General features: G+C 44.8%; 1 protein-coding gene across 1 annotated transcript in view; it reads right to left on the bottom strand.

Annotated features, from left to right (window-relative positions):
* TENM1 (teneurin transmembrane protein 1) overlaps positions 1-27543 on the bottom strand; it is a 1327579-nt gene that overhangs the window by 962065 nt on the left and 337971 nt on the right. Inside the window, exon 4 of the mRNA XM_086918499.1 lies at positions 15682-15922. Within this exon, the coding sequence (XP_086774625.1) occupies positions 15682-15922 (241 nt within the window). The remainder of the gene's footprint in view (positions 1-15681; positions 15923-27543) is intronic.

Raw genomic sequence — 27543 nt, 5'->3', positions numbered from 1 at the left:
CGGTAGGTATGGAGATCCAACTGCTCTCGATACCCTGAACAGTATCAAGGGCATCATAGGCCCTAATGGCCCCATGGCAATCGGGCCAAAGGCTCTTGCTGTGTAGTAGAACCACCCATTCTTGCTGGACCCAGAGGTTCAGACACAGTCATGCGTCATGTACCTCTGCGCCCACTTCACCATGGATAGCTACTCCACCTTAACACCCCATTGAAAAGGCTCAGAGGGCACTCATTTACAAATGCAATGTGTTTTTTACACTATAAATATCTAGGGTATCATGTGTTCCTGAAGTGTTTGTTGCAAAAATCCTATATGGATGTTAGAATGAGCACTTCTGAAGTACATTTGCTGCTATCAAGTACCCTTTAAAGTAACCCTGGGCGAAGCACTACGCTACGCTCGCGGAGTTTGCGAAGTTTGCGCAACTTCGCACTACGCGAGCTGCACGTAGCACAGTGCGAACATGCATAGTGCAGCAAAGCGTAGTGCAGCGGTCATTTTTTGCTTGTTCGCGGTCCTCAACGTCATGTTCACGACCGCGAGCAAGCAAAATTACATCTCGGAGAGATTCTCAACGCGGGGATGTCAGGTTTCTCATTGTGAGTGGTTACGCATGCTCGCGACCGCTCTCAATGAGAAACTACCAGTTCGCATTGAGAAAGCTGCCGCTCGAGTAATAATCTACTCGAGCAGCAGAAAACTACAGCTCGCACTGTGCAAGATGCCGTTTTCAATGATTGCACAATGCCGGATGCTTGTCCACACAGTGCAATCATTGAAAACGCATCTTGCACAGTGCGAACATGCTACTACGCAGCTCGCCTAGTGCTACGTGAAGTTTGGTAGTGTGAAGTACACTTCGCGTAGATTCGCGTAGCGCTACTTCGCGAACTACGCCCACCCCTACTTTAAAGTCAACACTGGTTTTTATAGGTATATTGATGTTTATACAGTTATAATTTCATGTACTTCCCTAAATGACATGGGTATGCCCAGACGTGGGTTCTGTGCTCACTGTGTCACTGGAACGAAGCCGAACATGGCTGTTGGCTCATTACGAGGGCAATACAGGTTTTAGGTTGCTTGTGTTCCAGTTCAAGGATGACCTGGCCTAGCCTAGCGGTTGGGGCTGGACTGTTCACATGATAAGCAGGATCAAGACTGATTTGCATATGGCTGGGTCCAAATTGGAGTGGCATAGTGAGCATCAGAACAATGGATTATACCCAGATCTCTTGACCGGGGGTGAGTGGTTGAAAAGTTTCAACACTCTGTCCATTATCTTGTTGTGTTTGCTATGTTCGCCCTAAGTGGCCATGGGTATGCCTTTACGTGGGTTTGTTGCTAGCTGTGCCACTGGATTCAAACTAGCCTGGCTGATAAGCGGTGATACCCTGAAACCAGTCCCAGGATGCTTGTTTCTGGTCCAGGGAGGACTTGGCCTGGCAGTTCAGGCTGGACTGCTCCCATGAGGAGCTGAGTAAAGTCTGATTTACATATGGCAGGGTCCAAACTGAGGTAGCATGGTGAGCAAAAGAACGATGGGTAAGGAAAACTCCCATCGATTGCCAGTGATTAGACAAATTGCTAGAATTCCTCCCATCACCTTTTGTATGTTTCATATACAATTGTGATATACATGCCTATATAAAATGGTTGTTTGTCTGACTGAATTATTTCTGTATGCAGATATGTGGCTTACTATAATTAAATTTTAACCAGGTATACACCATCCGAGCCTCAATAACCCGGAGGTAACTTCCTAATTACATTGAGCCTGGAAGGTAGATGGCTGCTGGCTGCTATGTAAGTGCTAATGATGGAGCCACTGAGGTAGAGAATAAGGGGTGTCCCCATGTGTGTCTTTGTGTGACTGCACAGTCGCATCACTGTGGGAAATGTCTAATGAATGAATGTCTTATAAAAAAAGTTATGTGCTAGGATCAGCTATGGTAGCTCCACACTATGCTGCACAGTGCAACTCAAGGATGAAAATTGATAATCTCCTGGTAGCTCAGTCTAGTGCTGAACTTAGCTAACACTTAACAATGTGTGTGTGCACATCATAAACAACACAACTCTATGCCTTCTATGATTGGGTTTACTTGGCCCTGTGATTTACCAGTTAACGGCACAACTTGCATAAGGTGAGGTATTGACTCATACCTATGGCACCACACAGTAAATGGCGTAGCAACCTAGGGGGTGGGGAGGGTGGTCCGCCCTAGGCAGCACGAGTTTTGGGGCGCGGCCTACCCCCGCTCTTACCTGCGACTATCACGGGGGAATTGGCAGCAACCCCTGCACTCTTACATTCGGCCCACAACTTTACAGAAGAAGCACTGAATTACTACATAATGGCAGGAAAGTTCCCTTTTACAGTGCTCCAAGAGGAGGTAAAATCCTGCTGCCTGAAGTGGAGCTCTGGCATGGCCGACTCTACAACCAAAAGTAGACCTGACAGTAGCTCAAACCAGCCGTGCTCCCTTCTCGCACAATCTCTCTCCTTCCATCCGGCCATCTCTCTCTCATCTTCAATTTCTCTGATCACGTTCTCTCAAGCTTCACACTGCTCTATTTCTTGAAGCCTTCCCTGTGCCTGTTGTAATTAACCTCCAGGAGTCTGGGATGTTCACAAGCACCAGGAGCGGTCCTGGGCTTCCTTCCAAGACCGGCCGCTGAGGGCTCCCGCCCACCGGGGAACTGCCCGGTGGAATGAAAGGCCCGTCCGGCCCTGAGCTCCGCACATCTTGGCGCATTTCCTGAGCTTCGCTTCCCTTAGAGTCCTGCTCGCAGCACCGTCCTCAGAAAATGACAGCTTGCCGCGTTGCCATTTATTAAACAAGGGCTCCAAATAATCCAATTCATCAGAAACTTTCATATCTTTAGAATGAGAAAGAGCTGATCTTGTAATCCGCGCGGCCTACCTAAATCCCTCCTCTGAGCCTTGGGGCGAGGTCTCGGCTTTGCAATATGTCGGCCTGTTTCAAACTCTAACACTGCTTGTACTTCTCTCTTCCTGTGAAGAAAGTAACTGCTCAGTTCACCGTGTGAATCTTTTCGGCACTAGCCCCTGGCAACCAGACGGCTACTGGGAATCACTTTTTGAAGCTTGGGTCTGCTTTTTCCAGGCTGACCAATATATTACTATCAGGGAACAAGTCCTAAAAAAAGAAGGCCGCTTTTCACTTTGTTCAGGCTCTGTTTACTATAAATGCATGCACTGTAAGGATGTCAGATATTTAGTTTTTTCCCAGTATTTACATAATACTAAATGTAATTTATATAGCCCTTCCTACCTCTGGGGAGACGTTGAAATAATTGTAATACCACCATTTACTCTTGTACAGCGCTACTCATCCAAGAGTAGCACTTTACATCACACACACATATTAAAGTCGTGGCTTGTGATGCCAATTCCTAATATGTCAGTTCCTGTGATGCCACATGTATGTCATGCGCCGTGATGTCATGCGCCGTGATGTCATGTGCTGTGATGTCACACGCTGTGATGTCATGTGCTGTGATGTCACGCGCCGTCATGCCACTTGCATACTCCCTAACTAGGTTAGTCCCCCCCCACTTCTTTTTAGGACTTGTGCCCTGGGTAGATATAAATGCATAACAGAACATTAAAATAAATTTGATGTATTAAGAGTTAGTATAATGAAGTAGGCGCTTTGTGCAAGTACTAAGCAATGAGGGGCGTAAAGGATACTTAACACTATCATAAAAGCCAAACATTCTGCGGTTTTTATATTTGACACTTTTGTATGGCGCGAGCTCGGCCCAAGACTAAAGCGCTTTACATAAACACCAAATAGCACAACGTGCCAGATTCACTTTTTTTACGACGGGGGGAAATTAAGCAGTTGCACCGACGCAGAAACTCGAACCTGATACCCCAGTTCTAAAGTTTGCAGCTCCGTTAGGCCCTATCCCCTTCCTGCCGCCACTCAACGCTACATTGTGCGTTCCAGAGAGCAGCAACGCGCGGTTGCACTCAGAGCACGTGCGATAAGCGGGATTTGTGGGTCCGCGTGCAAAAGTCTTTCCCTGTCCAATAAAAGCTGTAAATCTGCGGCTCGGGTTGGATTGGCAGACCCTCAGCGCTGCTTAAGGATTACGGGAGATATTGGTGTGTGTACTGCAGGACGCGCAACATGTGTATTTAGTGTTTCCTTCATTTATGGCCGACCAGGAAATTATGTCTCTAAATCAAGTTTTCCATAAAAATGCACCCACCAGCAAGCTGCTTACAAGTATTAGTTACATTCTGTCGGTGTTACATAAAATAGATTTGCCGTCGTCCAATGACTGCGAGGATGAGCGGGATGAGAGAGAGGGGTGCTGCGCGTTCACCTCCGGGTCAGTAGTTCATAGCGTGGCACATCTGTAGTGGCTGAAATCATTACCCCGCGACAAATCACTGACCTCAATCCAGTCCGAGCGGACAGGTGCTCGCAGCTTTTAAAACTATCAGGTTTGGCAGCCTTGCAGAATTTCCAGGAAGCAGACATTTGTAAAACATGCAATTCGAGGCAATACACAGCAGGGCGCAGCGGAAGGTGAGGAAGGCGTGCACATCTGTAGAACGTGGCGGACTGAAGAAGATGTTGCTACCCACGAGATAAGCTCAACTGGGTACGTGCAGGCGAACTGTAGTGAGAAACGTCCCAATCATAAAGGACATCTTTTGCTAGCCAATCAGCACTCCCGATTTTAATTCATGGAATAGGTTCTAAGGATAGAAGCTCCCATACCTCGATGTAATAGAGCAACAGCTAATAAAATGAAGAAAATTCAACACTGCCATCCAAAGATCTTTAAACACGGTTAGAATATCTTCATAGACATAAATGTCTATAAATACACGTTTGTGTTTTGTGTGTCTGACCTGTGCATGGTTGTACCGTGAGGTCGAGCTATATGGGGTCTTTGTGTCCACTAAAATAACAATTATAGTCACTTTTTTAAGGCTGGCTTACAAACAGCATTAGTTGTCTTTCTAGCCTCATGTAATGTAAAAAACATTGGAGCATATAATTCATATGCATTTACGTGGCGTTGTCTCAGCCCTCTCCACCCTTTTAGTGCCTGGAACAGTCCCTCTCATTCTATTTCCATCCACACCAGTAGCATGAGGCAATGGATAGCCCTCTTCAACCATTGGCCTTCCTGTACTCCGAGGGGCTGCAGTTTGCCTGGTTATATATGCACATTCAGCTAAAAAGAAGTGCACTTCAGTGTCAGGGCTAATGGACCAATACTTTATTACTCCAATGACTTTTCCTTTCCATTTTTTCTACTTTTTCGATTTAGTAACGTATCTTGCCCGGTCATACTATGTAATCTGGTTATGACCATTTAAACCACGAGTATCTTTTCTTTACACCAGTAAGAATCACGTTTCCCTATGATATATATTGAAATTGATTGGTGTTTCTTTCCCTCTTTCAATTGCACCGGCTTACTACGAAACACCCATACTCTTCCATTAAAATTGTATGGTAAGTGATAGTTAATTTATATTTACTTTAAATACATTTATTTCAAGCTTATGGACGCTAAGTTTCCGCAGCAGCAGTTTTTTTACTGCTATGGTGTATGGTTACAATGATTTAAAAAAAAAAAAAAAACATCTCCTCAGCTTACCAAGGCCAGAACTATTGGCTTTATCATTGCTAGTCTTATATAGCACTTGATGCCATGGACACAAAGCAGTAAATAGAGACCATGGGCCTCATTTATGAAAAGTGACGCATCGCTGCGTGAAAACAGCGATGCGTCACTTTTCTCTGCGCACTCCTTGCGACACCAATGAAGCGTCATATTTAATGTATGACGCATCATGTCGCAAGGACTTACAGATACGTCAGTATTTCTTACGTATCTGTAAGCGCAAAAGTGACGCATTGCTGGAGTGTGTCACAAAAGTGACGCAACTCCAGCAATGCGTCTTTTTACATGGGGCAAGCCCCATGTGAAAGGGCTTGCGTCAGTCTTACGCCTGCTGTGAGGCAGGCGCAAGATTTTGACGCAACAGCATCCTAAAAGTGACGCAGTGAAATCTCATAGATTTCACTGCGTCATTATTACGAGGCTTTTTGCGGGGGAACGCCCCCTCTGCATACATTATACCTGACGCAGGTATAATGTGGCGCAGGGGTTTAAAAAGTGACGCATCTACCTAGATGCGTCACTTTTTAAATATGGCGCAACAAGGTGCTTTTTTTACGCCGCTGGTGCGTCACAAAAAGTGACGCACCGGCGGCACAAAACTGACGCAAGGCCTCATAAATAAGGGCCCATGTAGCCACAGTGCTATTTTAAAGCTGAATACTGGGTTGTTTCTTTGAGAAGAGTGATTGTGAGGGGGGCGCTGTTCATGTGTTTTACACTGTAAAGATTTTAAGTAATCGCACAGTTAGTAAAATACTTAGTTACTCACTTGATACCATAGGTGTCATTTGATGCCCCTGTAAGTCATAAGCTGATGGCACCAATAGGGGTGGGCCACATTTTTTAATATGTCCTCATTGTCGAACATGTTTGATCTGTACGACGCCTGAAGAAGTTTCCCTATTTCACCTAATTTGCTTTGATACATAGTGAAGAATTCCGAGACATCCCCTTCTGATGATGACCTGCTCCTGGAGGACTCCTGGTCAGGAAATAATGCACTGGGAGATTGTCTGAGCTTGCATTCCCTCCCCATCATCAGCCAAGTGGGGCCCGGGAGAGCCACACGGCGAGCTGAGCAGTGCACGAGAGGCATCAAGCATGGATATCTTCAAGTGTGATGAGCGCAGCATCATTGAGTGTGAGAGCAAGACGCACTGAAGACAGTGGTGTGCTTCTTGGCCTAGTATCTTTCAAAAGGAGTCCAGCACATCTTTGATATTTACAGGAGGCAGCAGTGTGTCCACTCATTTGTTGTGCTTTTCAGGAGGAAGGCAGGGAAGTCTTGATTCTTGGACCAGCATCAGCATCAGCACGGTTGCGGTTGCTCAGCAGAGTTCCGTATATGATGCAGTGCACCGAGTGGCTGGCTGGATGTGCAGTCATGAAGGATGTCAAACATGCAGTTCTTCATCCTTCACCTGCCATTTTTTGTAAACATCATTCATGTCTTCGTCTAGCCAATATGATGTCCTCTCCAGTGTTTGGTCAATAAAGTTCCCAATCCAACATGGGGCTAACCATGTTAATGTGAGGTTCTTTTCTGCTTAGAGTATAAACGAGGAAGGTGTTGCTAAAGTAGATGGTGTTGCTATGAATTTGTTCCCTTACTTTTTGTTATGTCCTTCATCCATTCAGATTCCTTTTTGTCCCAGGATTTCTCTTTCTTTTTATTTAACAGGATTTCTGTTGGATTTTTTCTCCTGGAACACCTTATATTGGGATCTTTCTCAAACCTGATTTAGGGTATGCTAGACCTGACTTCTTTGTACATGGTTTCCCCTGATTTTTGCTTTCTGACCTCCTATTTTGTCTGTGTGCTGAACTTCGTTTTTGCTGGCTTTAGGACTCTGTGCCCCTTTTCACTGCTGACCAATGCTAAAGCGTATGTGCTCTCTGTCTTAAATATATTGGCATTCGGGTTGTCTATGATTGACGTTTGCTTTAAGTCCTTAGTACAGTGCACTATATGTGCAAAGGGCCGGTAAATACAAAATTACTAGTGGGCCTGCAGCACTGATTATGTCACCCACATGAATAGCTCTTTAAAACATGTCTCAGACTTGCCTCTGAAGAGCCTGTGTGTCCAGTGTTAACCTGCCATTTCGACCTGGCAAGTTCACCTACTTGGAAGGCTCAAACCTTCCCTTTAGTTACATATAAATCACACCAAAGGTAGGCATGAGGTAGCCCCATGGGCAGGGTGCAGTGTATTTAAAAGGTAGGACATGTACTTTTAAGTTTTACATGGCCTGGTGGTGAAAAAACTGCTAAATGTGTTTTCACTACACCAAGGTCTATCTCACTCATAGGTTAGCATTGGAGATGCCTTATTGCCTTATGACACTTTAGAAGTGTAAATTCCAATTGGGAAAAGATAGGAAAAGTACACTTGGTGTCTCTGGACTCAATTTAAAAACATATCTTTTAGTGAAGTTGTACTTTTCTTAATTTAACCATTCGGTGCCTCTGCCTGTGTCTGGAATACACATCTGGTTTGGGTGACACCTGGGCTTTGTGAGTTTGGTGTTTCTGGACTCACAATTCAAAATCACAATTCATGGTGAAGTCGGATTTTATATTGTAAGTCTGAAAATGCCACTTTTACAAACTTTTTGAAAGTTGGCATTTTCTTATTTTAACCAATCTGTGCCGCTGCCTGTCTCTGATTAGACATCTGGGGTGGGCTATGTGCATTCATACACAAAGGGAGCTGAGGTGTGTCCTGCATATCCTGATGGCCTTTCACCAGGCTGATGGGTCTTCCTGAGCTAGAGTGAGAGGGAGGAGCTGACACTGGCACCTGGCTGTGCCTGCCTCCAAACAAAGAGTTGAATACCCCCTGTAGTGTTTCAGGAGCCAGGGCATGGTAGACAAGGTCTTTTGTACCACAATACCTTTATTTGAACTGTCCCTACTTCATAGGCAAAAATGGGTTTAAGTACTGGACCTTTGGCATCATACACTCAGAACACTTCTGGAACTGAGGACATTCTACCAGGAAGAAAAGCTGTTGTGTTGCCAGGAGAGACTGTCACTTTGCTTCATGTTTTGCTGTGTTAGCCTGCTGCTTCTTGCCTGGGAATGAGAGAAATGGACTTGACTCTTTACAACCTGCATCTCTGAAGGTTCTCCAAGGGCTAGTTGGGCTTGCTTTATGTTTAGTAAGCCTCAGGAATATGAAAGACTTGACCTTCATCTTGCTGCCAGCACCTGGGCTCCTGAGTCCTGCTCTGCCAAGTGGTGCAAAATCTTGACTTAGGCCCTTTGAAGTGAATCTAGTGCTGCAACCAAGAAACCAACACATTGACAGAAACACGTTGATCAAAACCGGCGCATTTCCCTGTGAGACTGATGTATGGCTGCTAACTGCACCGGAGCTGCAGACACCTCTTGCCTAATGTGACACACGACTGCGACTTACACCGCAGTCTGACTTTGCCAATGCAGAGCCTCCACATCACCACTGCTGCCTGGGCCCTGAACACCACATCGCAGACATCTGCAACATACTGTCCCCGGACCCTGATGCAACCCAGCGGTTCAAAATCGATGCAACGGCCAGATGCACATTGCTGCTTGACATGAACGCATCCACGATCTTGCCTCGACTACAGTAACAATGCATCCCCTGCGACAGCGATGCTTCCCCTCCTTTGCTCAATGCATGGTCTATGATCTTTGACTCATCCAAGGCACTCTCAGTGGATCTGCTTGACTCTTGTATCAGGACCACGCTCCATGGCAGTCAGACTAAACTTTAGGATTTGCCCCGGTCAAGCATGACCAGATAGCCCCAATTGGAGCTACTGATTTCAAAGGACTGCATTCTGATTTAATCTTGCAAAATTCTTATCTTGACTTGTGTACGTTGGATTTTTATTGTTTTGGTCTGGTTTTACTGAGATACATATTAGCTATTTTTTATAAACTGGTGTGGAGTACTTTTGTGGTGTTTTCACAGTGTTACTGTATGTGTGTGTGTGTGCACAAATAATTTACACATTTCCTTTTTATTTTAGCCTTACTGCTCTGTGCCAAGCTACCAGTATGTGAGCACAGGTAACCATTTACTAAATACCACAATTACTTGGACTAGGATTGTGGTTACTGTTTGCACAGGGTGCACACCTTTGCCAATCAGAAACCCAAATTCTGACGGCGTAGTTTTGGTGTGTTCCTTGTTTTTTGATCTCTGCATTAACTGCAATCAAGAATTCCCAATATTGCCAAAGAGATTTTGTCCTGTGCATTTGTGGATTTTCGCCTTATACGGCACACCCTTAAGGAGACACTTGAAACATTATTTGTGTATATTAAGTGCACGTTAGTACTGTTTCTACTAGGGGGGAATACCATTATGTTCGGGCATTGAATAACGAATTGATAGAGAGCTTCATGGCATCCAGGCCGTAGCAGGCTTCCTTCAGGACCGAGCAACACCAAGTCAGCCTGGCATGCTGCAAACTCGCAACTCTATGTGGTGGTGGGTAACGTCATAAACTCACAGAGCACATGGTTGGCTGCCAAGTAGTTCCAGTCAACATCCTGCCTTTTGGCAGTAGAGTGAACAATTTCCAGGGCAGCTGAACCTCATTAAAAGAAATAAAAACCTTGTAAGCTTCAAATGTATCGAAGCTAGCAAGTTTAAATAATACTTTGCAAATGTTGACACGCTTGACTATTACCCAGATAAACAAGCTTTAATGTATTTTTTGTCACTAACAAGAGACCTAATCACCTTTAGTGACATTATGACCTGGGACCTTTTCATGACACACATCTTAAAAGGAAGCGACTTCCTCAATTATCACTTTAACTGGTTGATCAGTAGCATCCACAACTAATCCTAAAAAAAAAAATCTGCACAATAATCTGGTTCAGATTTACTAAAGATTTGCTCATACACACATTTTTAAGACCACACAAATGGGAGTTTTGTGAAGTTTGTTTCATAGTTTAGAAGTACACAACCAACCCCAGAATCCAACTGACCAGCCCTGTGATTCCACGTTTCAATAACAACAATACAAATGCCATTACACAGGATAGACGGTCTCTAGTCCCTAAAGAACACAGAACGCAACATTTCCTCTTCTAAAATAAACCAAAACAATATAAAGGAAGAAGAATAGAATATATGCAGATATCTACACGTAAAGAATATGCAGACTTCACAGATTCTTACATAGGAATTTGAAATTTAGAGGTGCAACCACTTTACTGGGACGAATTTCAGACTTTTAGATAGGCAAAAATGAAGAGTTTGCTTGGGTAAAGCCCTTAGCCAAGCATAGAACAGATTAACATACTTCCTTATTGTTATTAGTACAACTAGGAAAAAGTATAACCGTATTGAACTATCTCACTTTCCGTACTATTGCAAAGTACACCAATCCACAATTACAATGATCCCGGTGTGATCCAACTGAGCCTTAGGCTATAAACACAGAGCAATAAAAATATATGTACAGGAGTTGTGAAACAATGACTAACCAAAAAAGTGGTCTGGAAAAAGTGTGTTATCAACGATTGTGCTCATTGACTTTCTGGCATTAAATGATTTTTTAAATATTCTCTCAGCTTGTAATTTTAGTTACTATTTACATGTAACATATCCTATTCAACCTCTAGCACACCTATGCCACCTATATTCTTGAAAATGGAGTCTGTTGGCAAGACCTTTGAGGAAGGGAAAAGGTGTAGTGGTTACCTCACTTGAACTCAGGAAATAAAGAGATAAAGTAATTGAATAATCGAAATAATCATGATATTTAGAGACTAGACTGAGGTTTTAGTACGTTTCCCCCAAGTTTAAGATTGCAATGAACAGAAAACCAATGAGAAAATTGTGGAAAAAAGAATACATAATTGTCGAAATTAACAGCACTGCATAAAACAGTGTTTGGCGTGTTTCTTTAATTGTAATCCAAGCATGCACACCAGTTGGCTACTGAAGAAGTGATGAGGAAGGATGAAGAAAACAACAAAAACATTTAAAGCATGCATTATGTATAGAAACATGTAATGGGAGGTTGCCGCAACTGCTGGTCAGAGGCACTCTTCAGTGCCTGAGCCCGGCTTGCCCTGCTGCAAATAAGACTGATTGGTCTCTTCCCTTTTCCTCATCGCTATCAGGGAAGATATCAGAGCTCTCATCGTTACACTTCCAAAAGGGATGCTGAGGCTGGAAGCAGACAGCATACTTTTGTCTCTTCTCTTCATTTTATTGCTTCAGAGACGTAAAAGCTTTTTTGTAAGAAATTGGGTTACTGGTTGACTGGAGTGTGAGCCCTGGTCAAGCAGCAACAACAATCCTTGCCATGGTAAGTGTTAGAAATTGGGTCACTTGTTGAATGGGGTGTGAGCCAGGACCAGGTAGCAACCCCAATCCTAGTCAGAACAAGGCATAAGCAAACCCCAAATTGACCTGTGTTCAACCAGATGGTAGTTTTGCACAGAGCAGTCAGGCTTTAATTTAGTGGCAATGTGTAAAGATGGTACAATTAATCTACTTGTATGTCCTTTGTATATAGCACTACATGTACCCAGGGCATGTAAATTAAATGCTACTAATGGGCAGCAGCACTCATTGTGTCACCCACTAAAGCACCTGTTTTATCTTTTAAAACATGTCAGTGGCCGTCCACTGGAGCCTGTATAAGTCACTCCTAGGGTGGGACCCAAAGGTTCATAGGGAAAGCTGCATGGCATTCAAGAACATAGAACATGGGGTTTTAAGTTTTACGTGTTCTAACAGTGAAAAACTGCAGACATTTTTCACTGCTGTAAGGCTCTGTCCATTAGACTCTCACTGTACTACACATAATAAAGGCTAACTTAGTGTGGCACCAGATAGAGATATGCTATTTACACTCAAATGAGTAGTAATTTAAAATTGTCTTTAAGAGTAAAGTCGGATTTTAAGTTGCAAGTCTGAAAATGCCACTTGTAGTAAGTTAGTGCATGAACATTGGTCCCTAATGGTGTTATTCATGCAAACTAAAATCAAATCCAAAGGGTAATTTAAGGTATAAATAAAATGCAAAAATACAATCACAATAGGATCTAAATATATTCGACTTCAATGCTTCCTCCATTTCATTGCATATTATTATTAACAGACCGTGGTTTCTTTACTGCTTTAATATACAGTTTGAATACTTTCATCACACGTATGTATCACACTTTAAAGAGGACCAAGTACGTGTGTCACTAGCACCTAGTCCATCAATATTCACATTTTTGCTTTCTGTTTTTTTGCATTTTATTTGTTTATTAAATTATCTTTTGGCAAAGTGACCTCTTTACACCACAAACTGACTGCCAACATGAAGCTAAAGTAGGACATGCTGTTCGTGTCGAGAGCGACCATCGTGATTGCAGCTCAAGTGAGACCTGCTCCTTGCAGAGAAAGCAACAGACTAAGTGTACTGACGATTTGAATCTCCAATGAGGACCGACTTTTGGCACCACAACAGCAACCAGCTGCGGTGCCCAACATGGTCGTTGCACCAAAAGCCTTAGCCTCGTGGGCCTCGACAATGTGAATGGTACCCTTCGGGCCAGACGTGAGAAGCTAATGATTCAGCGGGACAGACCTGGTCCCTCTATCTTGCCCACGGTCCATCACAATCAGCCTCAACTTGTGACTTTGCCCAAGTCCAACAGAATGCAGCACACATAGAAAGAGGGAGGAACGAGGAGAAATAAAGACATTTCTCCTCGTTACACCTCTCTTGAAAAGGCGTATCTTTTTGGCACTATCCCAGGTCTACCAGTCATGTTAAATCTGGGAATGTGTTAAAATCCATGGAAGTTGCGTCGGAACAGCCATGCAATACCCATGGAACACCTTCCCAGGGCAGATTAATGCAAAGCTGCGTTTTATGCTGCATTGCTTACTCTGGATATATGAAGCCACTAAGGACCATGCAAAGTTTGTAAACAACATTTTGGAGCTGCATCACGCATGCACCACGTTTTGTGGTGCAAATGCGATGCAACTTCTGTTATAAATATGCCCCATTTTAGCTAAGAGAGTGTACTGGGCATGGGCGGTAAGAAATCTGGCACCTTTGCTGACGGTAGTGAATTAAATGAGGCAGCAGGGGGTCCCTTGTGTGTTCACCGGTCTACACCTGGATGAGCAAGGACTGGCCTCTGAACACAAACATCCCCAGACCTCCCCCAGCTCACCAACATCACTGATAGCTGAACTGCCTCACGCAGATGATGGCTTTGTTGTTGTGTGCCAGCAGGGGTCAGAGAGTAAAGTGAGGGCAAGAAAGGTGGCTGAAGGGGTGTTAAAAACATCGCCCGCTATATGATAATGAAGGACTAAAACAAATTTAAACTGGGAAATCACACATAAAACAAGCACGTAGGGACACAGACAAGGATGGAGCAAGATGAGAAGGGCGTTGCTGTTGGCATACCAGCTTAATGCACAGAGCTCCATGAGCCCCTCATTAAATTGGCGCCCTGGGCTGGGCCCAGCTCTCCCATGCTAAAGACCGGCCCTTCCTGCAATGTTAATATACATGTATTCTTCTGCCCCCTTTGTTCCTGTTAAAAACCCATATAGTAGCTGCCAATAAGGACAGGTGATAAACTAGGGGGCAGATGTATCAAAGTTTTTTTTGTCGCAAAATAGCAGCGTTTGCGACAAAAAAATGGGAAAATGCAATGTATCATTGAAATTGCATCGCAAACTTAAGGAATCGCAAAATTAGCGGTTCCTTAAGTTTTTGTCAGCATTTAAGGAATCGCAAATTGTGATTCCGTAAAAGCTCTGTATGAATCATTCAGGTTTTGTGAATTTACACTGAGAAATCGCAAATTACCACCAACTTGTTGGTGTTAATTTGCGAATTCTTTTACAAATGCACATTTTGACATTTGTAAAGGTGCCATGTGACGCTCATACATGCCTTGCGCCATATGTGCACACATGTAAATTTCAGGGGTGCAGCAGGGTGTCCTTAAGACACCCTTGAAATTATTCTCAATTTGCGATTAGCAAATTGTGAATCTCAAATTGAGAATAATTTCCCATTCCTTCCTATGGGCCTCCTGGCCCAGAGAAATGAATTGAAAATTATTCCTTAATTGCGATTAGCAACTTACTAATCGCAATTAAGGAATTTTAAGAAATCGCTAAAAAATAGCGAATTTCTAGATACATTCCATTTTGCAATTCGAAAATAGCGATTCTCAAAAAATCGCTATTTGAGAATTGCGAATGGGTATCTTGATACATCTGCCTTTTGATCTCAAAGCTCAATAAATAATACTAATTCACAAGCTATGGTCAAATGAAATGCCTTCAATGCAAACTTGACCTCAAGCCGGGCTCATGAGGTACATTTCAATCAGAGAAAAAAATGTCTTTGTTACATTTCTTCCAACTGAGTTTAGAAATAATGACATGTGATGGGCTGTGCACATAGGAAATGATGTCAAATGCGTGTTCCCAGGTGATTTACAGCAATTAGTGCACTCAACTATTCACTTTGTAACTGGTCACTCAGCAGGAAATGGATTTTAACTTAGAGATGTCCATCCACGGCTTTCTTTTAATTGTCTTTGGTGATTAGCATCACATTCTCAAATGGCCAACACTAGCTGACGTCATGGAACTAAATGAACAATGAGAGACTCAACAGATTCAAGATGACCCAGCCTTTTTTATCAAACTCGATTGAGGTGGATTGTTTCTGACTCTCGTTTATTATTTTACCTCATTTTTTTTTAAATGTCATATTTGCTATGAGTATCCATGGGAGACGGGCTCTGCTGGAATGACAAAAAAACAAGCTATCTATTTATCTAAAACACACTGAACTCACACTGATCAAATTCAGCAAAATCTGTTCTATAAACATCCAATTCGTAATCAAACTACAGACCGCAGTGTGTCATTTTGAGATAACCCAGTAAACGCATGCAGGTTGACTTCCCAGAAAGCATTGCCAGCAGGTGTCGGATAGTTACCTGGTCTCGAGCGGAATGTTGCTGTTCAGAACCCAGCTGTTGTGCAGATGCACAGAGTCGTGCGTGCTGGTGGGTGGGTTGGACGCGGCGGGGCTGGGCTGGCTGCGGGTTGTCATTGACCTCTTCTGGAGCGTGTCCAGCTTTTGAGAGGGCTGCCTGCTGCAGGTGCAGGCATGGGGCGGGGGAGGAGGCGGGGGGAGGGGTCTGAATGTGAACTGGTTGTGTGGGCTGGCTGGAATATCTGCAAGAAAAACAAACGAGAAAGGAAACGTGCCATAGGTAAGTGAGGCATCACAAAGTAACAGACTCATAGATTCTAGTTAATATGTTTTAAGTAAAAAAAGAAAAGTGATAAATTGCAAAGAATCAAGCGCACAGGCTTAAATTTCATTTAAATGTATATGGTACTCTTTATGCCATTAATATTTTAGCAGTGTGTCATATATTAGTTAAATGTCAGTTGGCATATTGTTTTTTACTTTAGTAATAAGTTTACTTGATTGAAAAGCAAAAAATATATTTCAACAAATTCATTTCTGCAAGCTGAAATATTTTAAGTAAATATTTTTTCTCTTGGTACATAAGACATGATCTGACAATAGCTGATTATGCAGCAGCATATTTAACAGTAGCCTCACCAATGTACATAATCAAACAGAAACAGTAGGCCATATTATAATCTGCGCTGGGAATAAAGAAATGTTAGATCTGCACTGGCGCCTGTTTTATTCCAATTTATTCCAGGTCCATACTCACTAGTACCAGGGACGAGGCCGAACAAGCCATTCCAGAAAACAAGAGGGCACATTTGCAAGCCCCTTTTGCCACCGGAGCGTCGCTTTGTTAATGCTCCAGTGGCCTTTCCCCATATTTACAAGGTGGTGCTAAGCCACTTAACCTGGCTTAACGCCAACTTGTAAATATGCCCCTTTCTGCCACAGTCCGCTACGGCAAAGTGGTGGGCAGTGGGTGTTGTAATGGGCCTTCCATCGCAACACCCATTGCTTTTTGACCCTGCCCCATATTTACAAAGCTGTATAAGCACCAACACCTAGGGCCAGGTAATACCTGGACTTAGAACGATGATATCTCATAATCGCTATTATTGATTGATACCTTCCTGCACAAAAACAATTGCACCCTTGCAACATGGCGGCAGAGTGCCTGCGCCGACTCTAAGCAGCTTTTTTAGAGCCAGCGCTAGGGGAAATACAAGAGTGTGCTGTGTTTTTATAAATATGACAAATCCTGACATTTTGAAAATGTAGGAGCATTTTCTCGTACCTATGCCTCAACATGTTTTGCAAAGTATATCTCCATGTCTTCACTTTTTCAACTGACAAAGCATTGTTTAATTGTTCGAAAAGAAGAATTCATCAAACCTTGCACAGTTATGGAAGTGCAGTTTATTACCACTGGAACAGAATGAGACAAAGAGCTAAGTCTCTTATTAACATTACTAGTTGCCATTTGTCTTCTGTGGGATCATGGGAACCTGTAGGAAGGTGGACACTACTGAAGACGCAATGGAAGAGCAACCCTGGAAAACGACTAAACTCAGAGCAAGCAAGGGAATTTGCAACTGCAAAACAACACAACCCTGGTGTCTAGACATACATATCAATATGTGAATTTTTTGGACATTTCAAGTAGTGACTCACATACGTCAAACAATAGTAGGGAAATGCACTGATTACATTTTATGGAAAAGTTTAAAAAGTGAAGATGATCAAATCCAGAGTGTTTGACCTGAAAGCATCTCACAATGAGAATAATATCAATTACAATAATATTTACAATATTAATAATACTAGTTTACAAGCATTACTGTTACCAGATGCTACATATTCTCACAATCTAACTATCCTCATTCATTTTGCTTGAAGTTTAGTAGAGATCTATTTGGAATCCTTAAAATCATGGTGGCCATATTCATATATAAACAAATTGTCTTTGAGACACAGAGATGGTTATTCTGAATAAGGAAAGAATAGATATCCTGAATAACACATTAACTTTGTATTGCTACTGGGCAGGGATTGTCATGGCCTCCCACATTAAGTGAAAGGAGTGGATGTCAAGGCATGATATCATATGATATAGAGTCTGAACACTTGTCTCTAATATGTACATCAAAGGGTAAACATTGAACATATTGTAGGCCAGCAAGGTTTACCTGAAGAGAAACTATTGCACTAACTTAGGAATGATTCCTGTTTACAATGACATTTTATCATTATTGAAGGACAGCTTCAATGTATAAAGAGAAAACAAAACAGTGAATATGGTTCCGTCAGACATACATGAAGGGGTTATCAAACTACCTAAGGTGCAGCATCTAGGGGCAGTTACATGTCTGTTACACATACTTACACGCTGACCCACTCACTGAGTTACCCTCCCAGTGAAAGGTTATGCCCCTAGCTATACAACATTATTCTTGCTGTTAGGGCCAGAACTCTATGCTTCATAAGTTATCTTATGGGAGCATCCTGAAAATAAAGCATTGATTCAGCCTTCCTGGACCTATGCTGCACCTGCATATCTGAGGCCAGATTCTGAAACCTGTCACAAAAATTCAGCACAGCCTCCAAAGAGGCTGCACTGTGTTGTGTGACAGGGATAGAGCAGGAGAGCACAATATCTACAGAGATATGTCTCTCTCCTACCCTCTCACTAGCGCAGGCACTGATTTTTGCTGCAGTGCCCCAGGCACACACCCTAGCGCCAATGCGCTAGAGTGCATGCCTTAGTGTAGCATAGGTTTGTACAGAAAGGGTGCCCTTCCTGTAAAAAATACTATGCCTAGACATGTTTAAGAGTTTCTCTTACTTAGTATGCATGCTGCACAGTGCAGCATGGATGCCAAGTCGGAAAAGGACAGAGAAATAAAAAACATTTCTTTGTTTAATGCCTACTTTTCAACTGCATACATTTTTTGCGCTAACCTCTTTCTATTTATGTTAGTTGTTAGAAATGGGAATTTCTGGTTGGCTGAGGTTTGCGCCAAAGCCAGGCAGAAACCACCACTCTTGTCAGGGCAAGTGAGTCACACGCCAAGATAACCCCTGCTCACCCCCTTGGTAGCTTGGAACGAGCAGGCAGGCTTATCCCGGAGGCGATGTGTAAAGCGTTTGCGCACGCACCCAGCAACAACACCCAAGGCCCACCACCAAGGAACCTACGCTCAAGGGTATATATAAAAATAGTCTTTGTATTATACCACAAACATTAGATAATAAACATATACTTTACAAGCTTCCATGGGCACGGGCAGAATGTAGAGGGATTATTTACATGGGACAGGGCCACCTGATCCGCTGTCAGGAGTAATCACTTTTAGAACTAGCACGTAGAACATATCATAACTGTAGTACCAAAATTAGCACATGTAGCACACAACCAGTACTCACTGGTAACAGGTAAACACCACCTACGTAATCCTAAAACACCTTAGGTAAAGATCACGCAGGGCATCATGACCTCACTAGCATCACTCTTCTAGGGCAAACAATCTCCTAGGCATAAAAACACATATTTAGAGGCATGGGCAAAAGCATTGCATCAATCACATTAGGCAGGTACACCATCTGCGCCAAAGCATTATAAAACTGACCCCAGGCCAACCAGACCTCTCGGGGGCTCACACGCCCTCTGTCCAGCATAGTCAGGGCAGGCTGTGCAGGCAGCCAAAGAGATTGCGCAAAGCCTACACGTGGCAGCTGCCCACTAAGTGCTGGGCAGCTGTAGTAGGGAGCCTGGCATCACGTGCCTCCTGGCTCTTTTCTAGGCACTGACTGACCAATGGGGCCAAAAGCGATGTGGGAGCCTTGCAGGCTCTAAAACAATGGCGCCCTCATGAGCCTCGTGGGCTCTTAACAATAATGTGCCTCCGTTGGAGTCCCGCTCGGGGGACTCGAAACATGCAAATGCGCAGGAGCCTCTCAGGGCTCTCCACAATACTGTGCCCTGGTTGTTGGAGCCTCGTGGGCTCTAAATGACAACCGGGCCCCAAACGCTGGAGTCCCTATCTGGGGACTCGAAGAAAGTGAAGCAATGCTGCGGGACACAGGGGAGAGGCCCGTTGCCAAACGGGGCCGCTCTACCCCAACAAGCACTGCCCAAGACTGAGATAGCCCCACTGTGGGGGGGGGGGGCGCTAACCAGCAATGTGCCCCCACGACCCCTTCCTCCTCCTGAACACCACGGGCCCCCACTCACCCGGACCTATGTCAGGGCTCCTCCTCCGGTGCTTGCGGGACTCTCCCTGGCTTGCTCGGGGCTCCGTTGGCGGTGTCTCTGCTCGGGAGGAGAGCAGCGTGTCTCCTCACTCTGCGGGGGGGCAGGCACCGGCAATGTGCCTCGGGCCCCCTCTGCCTCGCTTCCACAGCTGCTTCAGGGCACGGGGCTCTCTCCGTGTCCCGCCCTGCTCTTCTCTTCCGCTTCGGGGCTCACCTTTGAGATGCAGGAGCGCGGGGTGGGCTCCCGTCTGCTTCCTGTTGTCCCGCAGTCCCGTCCCCGGCCTGCCTGACTTCCGGTTCGCGAGCAGGGTGGCGGGGACAATCTCGGGCACCTTCCCGGGTAGGCTCCCGGGAGTTTGTAATACGACACAAAAAGGGCAATAAGCGGCAGGCTCAGCGGGGTGGGCACCCGTGCCGCGAAATACCACTTAGAAGGGGGATCCTCACGCCGGGGAATCCCTCCAGGCAGGCAGCTCAGGGCTATCGGGAACGCAGCAGCGCTAGTCCCCTTAGGCTGCCCCCAGAGTGCTCCCAAGCGCTACAAAGATCCAGGAGTCAGGGCAAAGCGCTCCCCAGCGTGAGGAGGACACATCCAGTGCTTCCAAGTGATAGGGGAAAGGTCAAGGAAGGTTTAGGAAGGCAGGGGGGGGAACCAAGGCTTGGCCCAGGGGCCAGCTCACTGGATACTCCAGGCAGGGAGGCAGTCCTAGTGGCGGTCCTCCTGGTGCCCAGCAGCAGCAGGCCACCCTCTTCAGATCAGGAACAAGAGAACAACTTTCATGGGGACTCAGCCCCTTTATACAGATAAATCCTTTGTCTAAAGGTGCAGGCAAGGGGCGAACCAGATACAACTGGTTCCTGAGCATTTTGTTTTGGCTCAGCACCTCTGCCTATTCACAGGATGGGTAGGGTCATCAGTCGCACCCCAGGGGGCGGAGCCAGCATTGTGTGGGGAAAGCCAAGCCCTATTCAGGTCCCAAGTGCACTCCTCCCCAGCCATCATCATGCTAATCTCAACACTCACCACCGGGGCAGACCCATCCTGATTCCTGGAGCCAGGCTCACCAGCCAGCTCCAGCCAATCACAAGCCAGCACCTTCACTGCACTAGCACACCAACGTCTAGAAGTGGCACTTCCACACTAGACACATTCACGCCACACACATCATTGCGCAGCATTCAATCTCACGAGTCCGCACATACCAAACTCGAGCCTGCACTCCCCACACATCAGGAACTACCATGGTCACATACATTCCCCATGCATTCCTATGGGAGGGCATGCCAACCTCACTACACGCACGCACTTTACCCTGGGACACAGGGAAAAAGTGCGCCAAGCCAGAAATCACGAATGCCAGGTCGCCATCAAAAGCAAAAAGTTCAGGGGTGAACCAGCCAAAAAGGCCCGGGTCCAACACAAGTGAATAGTGTTTAGCATCAAAAAGCATGAGTGGCTGCATGAGAACCCCCATTTACCACCTATGTAACGCCCCCTTGACGCAAAGTAATGCAAAGCAGCATTTTGCACTGCTTTGTGTTACTTTTACATACAAACCAACATAAATACCAATTTGCATTGATTTGTAATTCCCAAAACATGTTTAGCATTGGATTTGCGCTGACCCGACGTTAAACCTTTGAGAATCTTGGTCTCATTGTGGCCTGCAGATCACAACATAAATTGTGTTCCAGTAACAACAATCAGGTCTTTATTTTTCTGAATTCTATAAATGACGTTCCGATACATCAGGTAAATTTGATAATAGTTTATGTTCACGTTCAGACTGGCCTATATGGCAATCAGGCAGTCCAAGATCGGATAGTCTAACTGATCAGCAGTTTTAGGCTTTATTTGTGGCCTTGTGGGCTGGTTTTTACTGTTGATTTTCCCACAAACTTTGAATGCAGAAAGCACAAATGCATGTAATTTTCCATAACCTACAAAATGCTCACACAGCGCGCCTTAAAAAGCTAAAAACTGGGCTGATTTGTAAATGTGGGCCTTTTTTGTAGCTATCTAGTTTGCTTATGGGGGCCACTTTTATTTTGCTCCCCGGGTCTGTTGTTTATCCTAGTCCTATCCTGATTACTTGTCATTGCTGCCAAGAGCAAAATTTATAGTAAGAGCTTGTATGGTAGGTGTTAGAAATATGTGGTCTCTAGTTGGCAGAGGTAGGTTCCTTTGTCCAAGTAGGTAACCTTCTTCCAAGCCAGGGTACAGGAGATACACTCAATTTTAACCACTGCTCACCCCCTTGGTATCTTGGCACGAGCAGTCAGGCTCATCTCTGAAGCAGGGTGTAAAGCATTTGTACATAGCCAACAGTAATACAGTGAAAACACTAGGAAAGGATATCACACCAGTTTAGAAGAATATTCAATATTTTATATACTTACAACAAGACCAAAACGATAAAAATCCAACATACAGTACTTAAAAGTATTCACTTTGCAAGAATACTTTGAAAATGGAGTTCCGTGAAGTCCGTGCTGAAAACAACAGAATCCAAATGTTCTGTCTGACAGTGTCGGTCAGGGTTTGTTGGCAGACTCGTAAACAGTACCTTTTGTCTTTCAGCCAATAATGTTGGTGTGGGCTGGTCATGGTAACTGTGGTGGTTGTGATGAGAAGCGCAACGGTGCGGCATGCGATGCCTCCAAATCATGGTGCAGGCAGCGGTTCGGTGGCAGTCATCCAGTATCATTGGGGAGACTATGGCTGCGGTGCGGAGTGAAGTCAGTGCTCGTTGCGGTGCTGACAGATCACTGTGCAGGTGACAGAGCTGGTTGCAGGGAGCTGGAATCGGTTGGTACAGACTGTGGTGTGAGATGGGGCGGTGCATCGTGAGACTTGCGAGTGCTGCCTCCAAGCCACGATGCAGTCACAGATGTTGAAGTCAGCAGGCAGCGATGGTGTCCGTGAGACCAGGGAGGCGAAGTGAAGCGAGGCAGTGCGGTGCCCACAGGTCACGGTGCAAGCAGTGGCTCGGTGGCGGCAGTCATTGTTGTCGGAGAGACCAAGGTTGTGGTGCGAGATGCGGCGGTGCCCTTTGATGGGCCTTCGGGACACAGAGCCAACAATGGACTCTGTGACCGAGTCGATTGCTTTCCCCCCTCTTTGCAACTGAAACCACGGTTCCAGAGGTGGTACCCAGAGGTCAGTGAAGTCTTTCCAGTCCCTAAGACTTCAGAACAGGAGGCAAGGTCTACTACAAGCCCTTGGAGATACTCAGCACTTGTAACGAAAGTTCAGTCCAGTCCTTTCCCTGCCCAAGGCAGAAGCAGCAACTGCAGGCCAACCCAACAAAGTAATAACAAAGCAAAGGGGCAGTACTCCTCCTGGCAGTTCTTCCAGCTCTTCTTCTTGGCAGGATCCTTGCTGCCAGTGAGTTCTAAAGTTCTGGGGATTAGGTCCAAATATTTATCAGAATTTCTCTTTGTTCTCTGGGGCAGAGAGTGTCTGTGCCCATCCAAACCAGTTTTGTCCTCTCTGGCCCGGCTTCCTGGCTGGAGGTGGAGACAGCATTGTCCACGGCAGACCAGGCCCATTCAGGTGCAAAGAAATCTCCTCCCGCTACTCTAAATGCAGACCAGACCTATTCAGGTGCTAGTGAAAACTTCTCCTGATACTCTGAATGCAGCCCAGGTCTAGTCAGCCCAGTACTGACTCATTCAGGAAAGGCAGACAGTCAATCCACAAACCAGCAGAAGCACACAGGATGCCTAAGCAAAAAAATACCCACTTTCTAAATGTAGTAATTTCAAACACACAATATAAAAATCATCTTTACTGAAAGATGCATTTTTATATGCTGACTTCAGGCATACTAACCTCCATCTTTCTATTTTGTCCCAAAGGGAAGTGATATTTAAAAGATCCTATAAATAAAGTCCTATTCCATCCCATAGGACAGATAGCCTTTCAATAGTGAAAAACGAATCACACTGTATTTCACTACCAGAACATGTCACATACACCAGTACAAGTTCTACCTTTCACATACACTGCACCCTGCTCACAGGGGTGCCTTGGGCTTACCTTAAGGGTGACTTATATGTAATAAAAGGGTGCACTTGCCAAGTAACATGGCAGTAAAAACTATGCGCAGACACGGCAGTGGCAGGTTTGAGAACCCTTTGAAAGGCTGCTAGTGTTGGTGACACAACCAGTGCTGCAGGCCCAGTAGCAGCATTTGATTTACAGGCCCTAGGCACACACAGTGCATTGTACTAGGGACTTGAGGGTAAATCAAATTAGCCAATCGGGAAAACACCAATCCAGCAACACAATTTACATGGAGCGCATATGCACGTTAGCACTGCATAACAGTGGTAAAGTGCCCAGAGAACTAAAACCAACAAAAACAGGGTAAAGAAAATGGAGGCCAAAAAGTAAAAGGTCTAGGGGCAAACCTGCTAAAAAAGTCAAGTCTAACAGTAGGCAAGTTATTTTTATTTATAGTTCTGTTATAAGGTAAAAGTGGCTTTCTTGGTTTTGGTGGTGGTACATGGTGGAGTCTGTGGTTAAATGAACTTCACCATGATTGTTACTCTGGGATGTAATTGGTACATAAAAAAGCAAACTGGTGAATCATATGTGTTGTGGCTGAATGTAGAGTCCATGCAGCAGTGCAGTTAGAGACCGTTTGATGCAACCAGTACCTTAGTTCCAGTAGGCTTTATGCATTGTGCAAAGTGCTCTGATTTTGACCCTTGACTCCATCAGAGACAAATGGGCTGTTTTCAAGGTACTATTTACAGGATTATTATGGAAAACACTGCAAATGTTACACAGCAATCACTCTGGAATGTGTCCACATCCTGTCATCTTATACTTGTAGCCTTTTAAGTCTGGTGGTGATAATCTTTGGGAGCTCTGGTTAAGTGAGTTCCCTGAGAAGATGCCAATTGGCTAGCTATATTCCTATGCAGAGGAAAATGCTACACTTTAAAACTCTTTTACACCGCCATGCCTTCTATGAATCTTTTCAATCTGACAAAGAGTGGAGAAGTGTGGCTCAGGGGTTAGAGGCGGCAGACCCGGAAGCTGAGATCGGCCCTGGACCAGGGTTCAATTCCCCGCCTTGGCGGGTCTTGGGCTAAAAATTCCACGGACTTGATAATTCTCGCTCCGGTGCCTTCTCGACTCACGGGTTCACACTCTGCGACTCTGGGCAATAGCTTGCTTAATCTCCACAACGGCCCCTCGCGGCGGGATGCCTGGCTTTCACCTTGTGGATACCCTGCCGGGGTTATCTCACAGGGGAATACCAGGACGGGTTCCCTAAGCAAGCGCCGGGAAACCCACTGCGGGTAGCTGTGCGCTATATAAGCTCAAATACATTTACATTTACAATACCGTCCGCCCCCTCAGCCTGTTTGTTGTTGAGAGATCAAGGAATTACATGGTCTCACATTTTTATAGCTTGACAAGTGACAGACACATTCAAAGTCATTGGTCAAGGGTGAAGTTTTATGACAATAGTGTGATGGGCCTGCGGGAGTTAAACAGAGAAAGCAGAATGGTCAGCTGTGGCTCCTCTGCTAAGTTGGAGGAGTGCCGCCCTACTGCTATTCAGCTGTGCAAAAAAGGAAAATAAAATGATACAAGCACAATGTTATTACCATTTTATTTTTCAGTGCAAGCCAAGTTAGAGCGGGGCGAAGTGGGGCTGGGCTGTCAGAGCAGGAGGAGAAGGAAATATGTGCACTTATGTGTGCATGATGGTATGGCCGGCCGTCTTGGGCCAGCCAAACAGTCATGCGCACTTAGCATGTTCTCCACCTGACTGTATTGCACAGTCTACCCGCAGGCTCCCACTCCCTGTCTGAGAGCTGAACCAGGCCGCTCACACCAATCACAACGCTGCTGTCACACTGGTGACAGCAGGGTCGTGATTGGCTTTGGGGAGCCTGTGTGCTTCCTGCTTACGGGAGTCAGGAGGGGAAGCGGAGGAGAGATGGCGGCCATGCAGAGGTAAGTGTTATATTCCCCCTTCCCCTGGTCCCATACCAGCCGCCACTGAGAATGCTGCCATTTCTGCTATTTCGCGTGCTAACACAGATTTTCCCCTAGCAAACATCTCTATTTTTATGATTAATAAACATAATTAAAGACAGGTTATAGAGCAATATTGCATGTAATATTTTTTCTGAGAACAATTAAGCCGAGTTGATATACTCTTTTAAAATGAGCTTCAGTGTTTTCACCCCCTCAACCCCGCCTCAGTCGGAATCAGTGAGTGCACAAGAAGGTTGATCATTAAAGCTTGATAAAAAATGCACCTGGGGAGCGAGGCTGCGAGAAAACAAAAGGGCCTGGTTCTGTGATTTATTTTTCAATACAATTGTGGTTTTTGTTAACAAACTGATGAATGAGCGCGCGCGCAGCTTCATTGGGTCACGCGGGAACGTTTCATATTATTTTGCTGGCGTGACTGTGAATGTTATGCTGTGATCATTCTTTGTATTAAGAAAAGGTTAGGACAATTTATAAGTGGCGCGTGCAGAGTAATAAGCCATTCACAAAACGTGAATAGAATAATTACACTACTTCATCATTTACCAAGGGGGATTAAGAGGTCTGCATTGTTTCTCAGTGAAGTATGTCAAAAATAGAACATTAAACATAATGATCCCTAAAAGTATTAGGGCGCATACAGATTTTAAGAGCTTGCAGTGCTTGATATGACCTGTTCCACATGTAAGGGAAATCCTAGCCCGTAGAATATAAAAATAATCTCATAGATAAATGGGTACGTCCACGGGTGTAGGGTGGGTTGCCAAACCCGGGGCAATGCAAGTATCCTTCCACTTTTCTATGAAACGTTGCACCCCATTACATTTTGCACCCTTTAAAAATGCTCCTAAGAATTTTGCGCTCGGGGCAACTGCCTCTGTGCCTCCCCACCCCCACACTACGCCACAGGGTATATCATTGCTACATCGGAAAATATCTAGTTTGCCTCTGAAAATTGACATTCCAAATTCAGAAAGGAAATTGCAAAGGATTAACGCTTTAGACGCAAATTTGCACCTACTCAGTCAGGCCAAATTCTCTATGAGATTAATTCACAAAGCTCTGCAGAGCAAAGTGCACCAATGGTAATGTAAATTTCATATTTGTATTAGTATGAGAACAAATTCCACAAATTATGCATGGACAGGCTGCCTGATCAAACTGCACATTGGGAAAAGGTTTTCGGGATACTTCTAATATGATATAATTTACTCTTTGTTCCTCAAATGTCTCACATTGTACTTAGTGATCAACTGACCCAACGGGCCTCATTTGCAAGGCCATTGAGCTGCCGGTGCATCACTTTTTTGCCGCACCGGTGGCACAGTGTGTATGCCCATATTTACAAGGCCATGTAAAGTCACCCTGCATGACTTTTTATGCCTTGTAAATATGGGCCCCTTTCATGCATTACTCTACATGAAAGGAGCGCTCCGTGGGTGTTGCTGTAGTGTTCCCATGCAACATCCAAGGAACCTGACACATTCCCAGATTTACAAAGTTTTGTAAAGCAGGAATGCATCGGAATCCTACGCCTCCCCATGAAAGGCGTAAAAGTGGGGCACTGAGGAGAAATGCTTTTATTTCTCTTCCTATTGC

Source organism: Lissotriton vulgaris, chromosome 4_1 (genome assembly GCF_964263255.1).
Source record: "Lissotriton vulgaris chromosome 4_1, aLisVul1.2, whole genome shotgun sequence".
Taxonomy (NCBI): domain Eukaryota; kingdom Metazoa; phylum Chordata; class Amphibia; order Caudata; family Salamandridae; genus Lissotriton; species Lissotriton vulgaris.
Note: the sequence above shows the minus strand (reverse complement) of the source record. Positions and strands in the feature narration are given on the sequence as shown.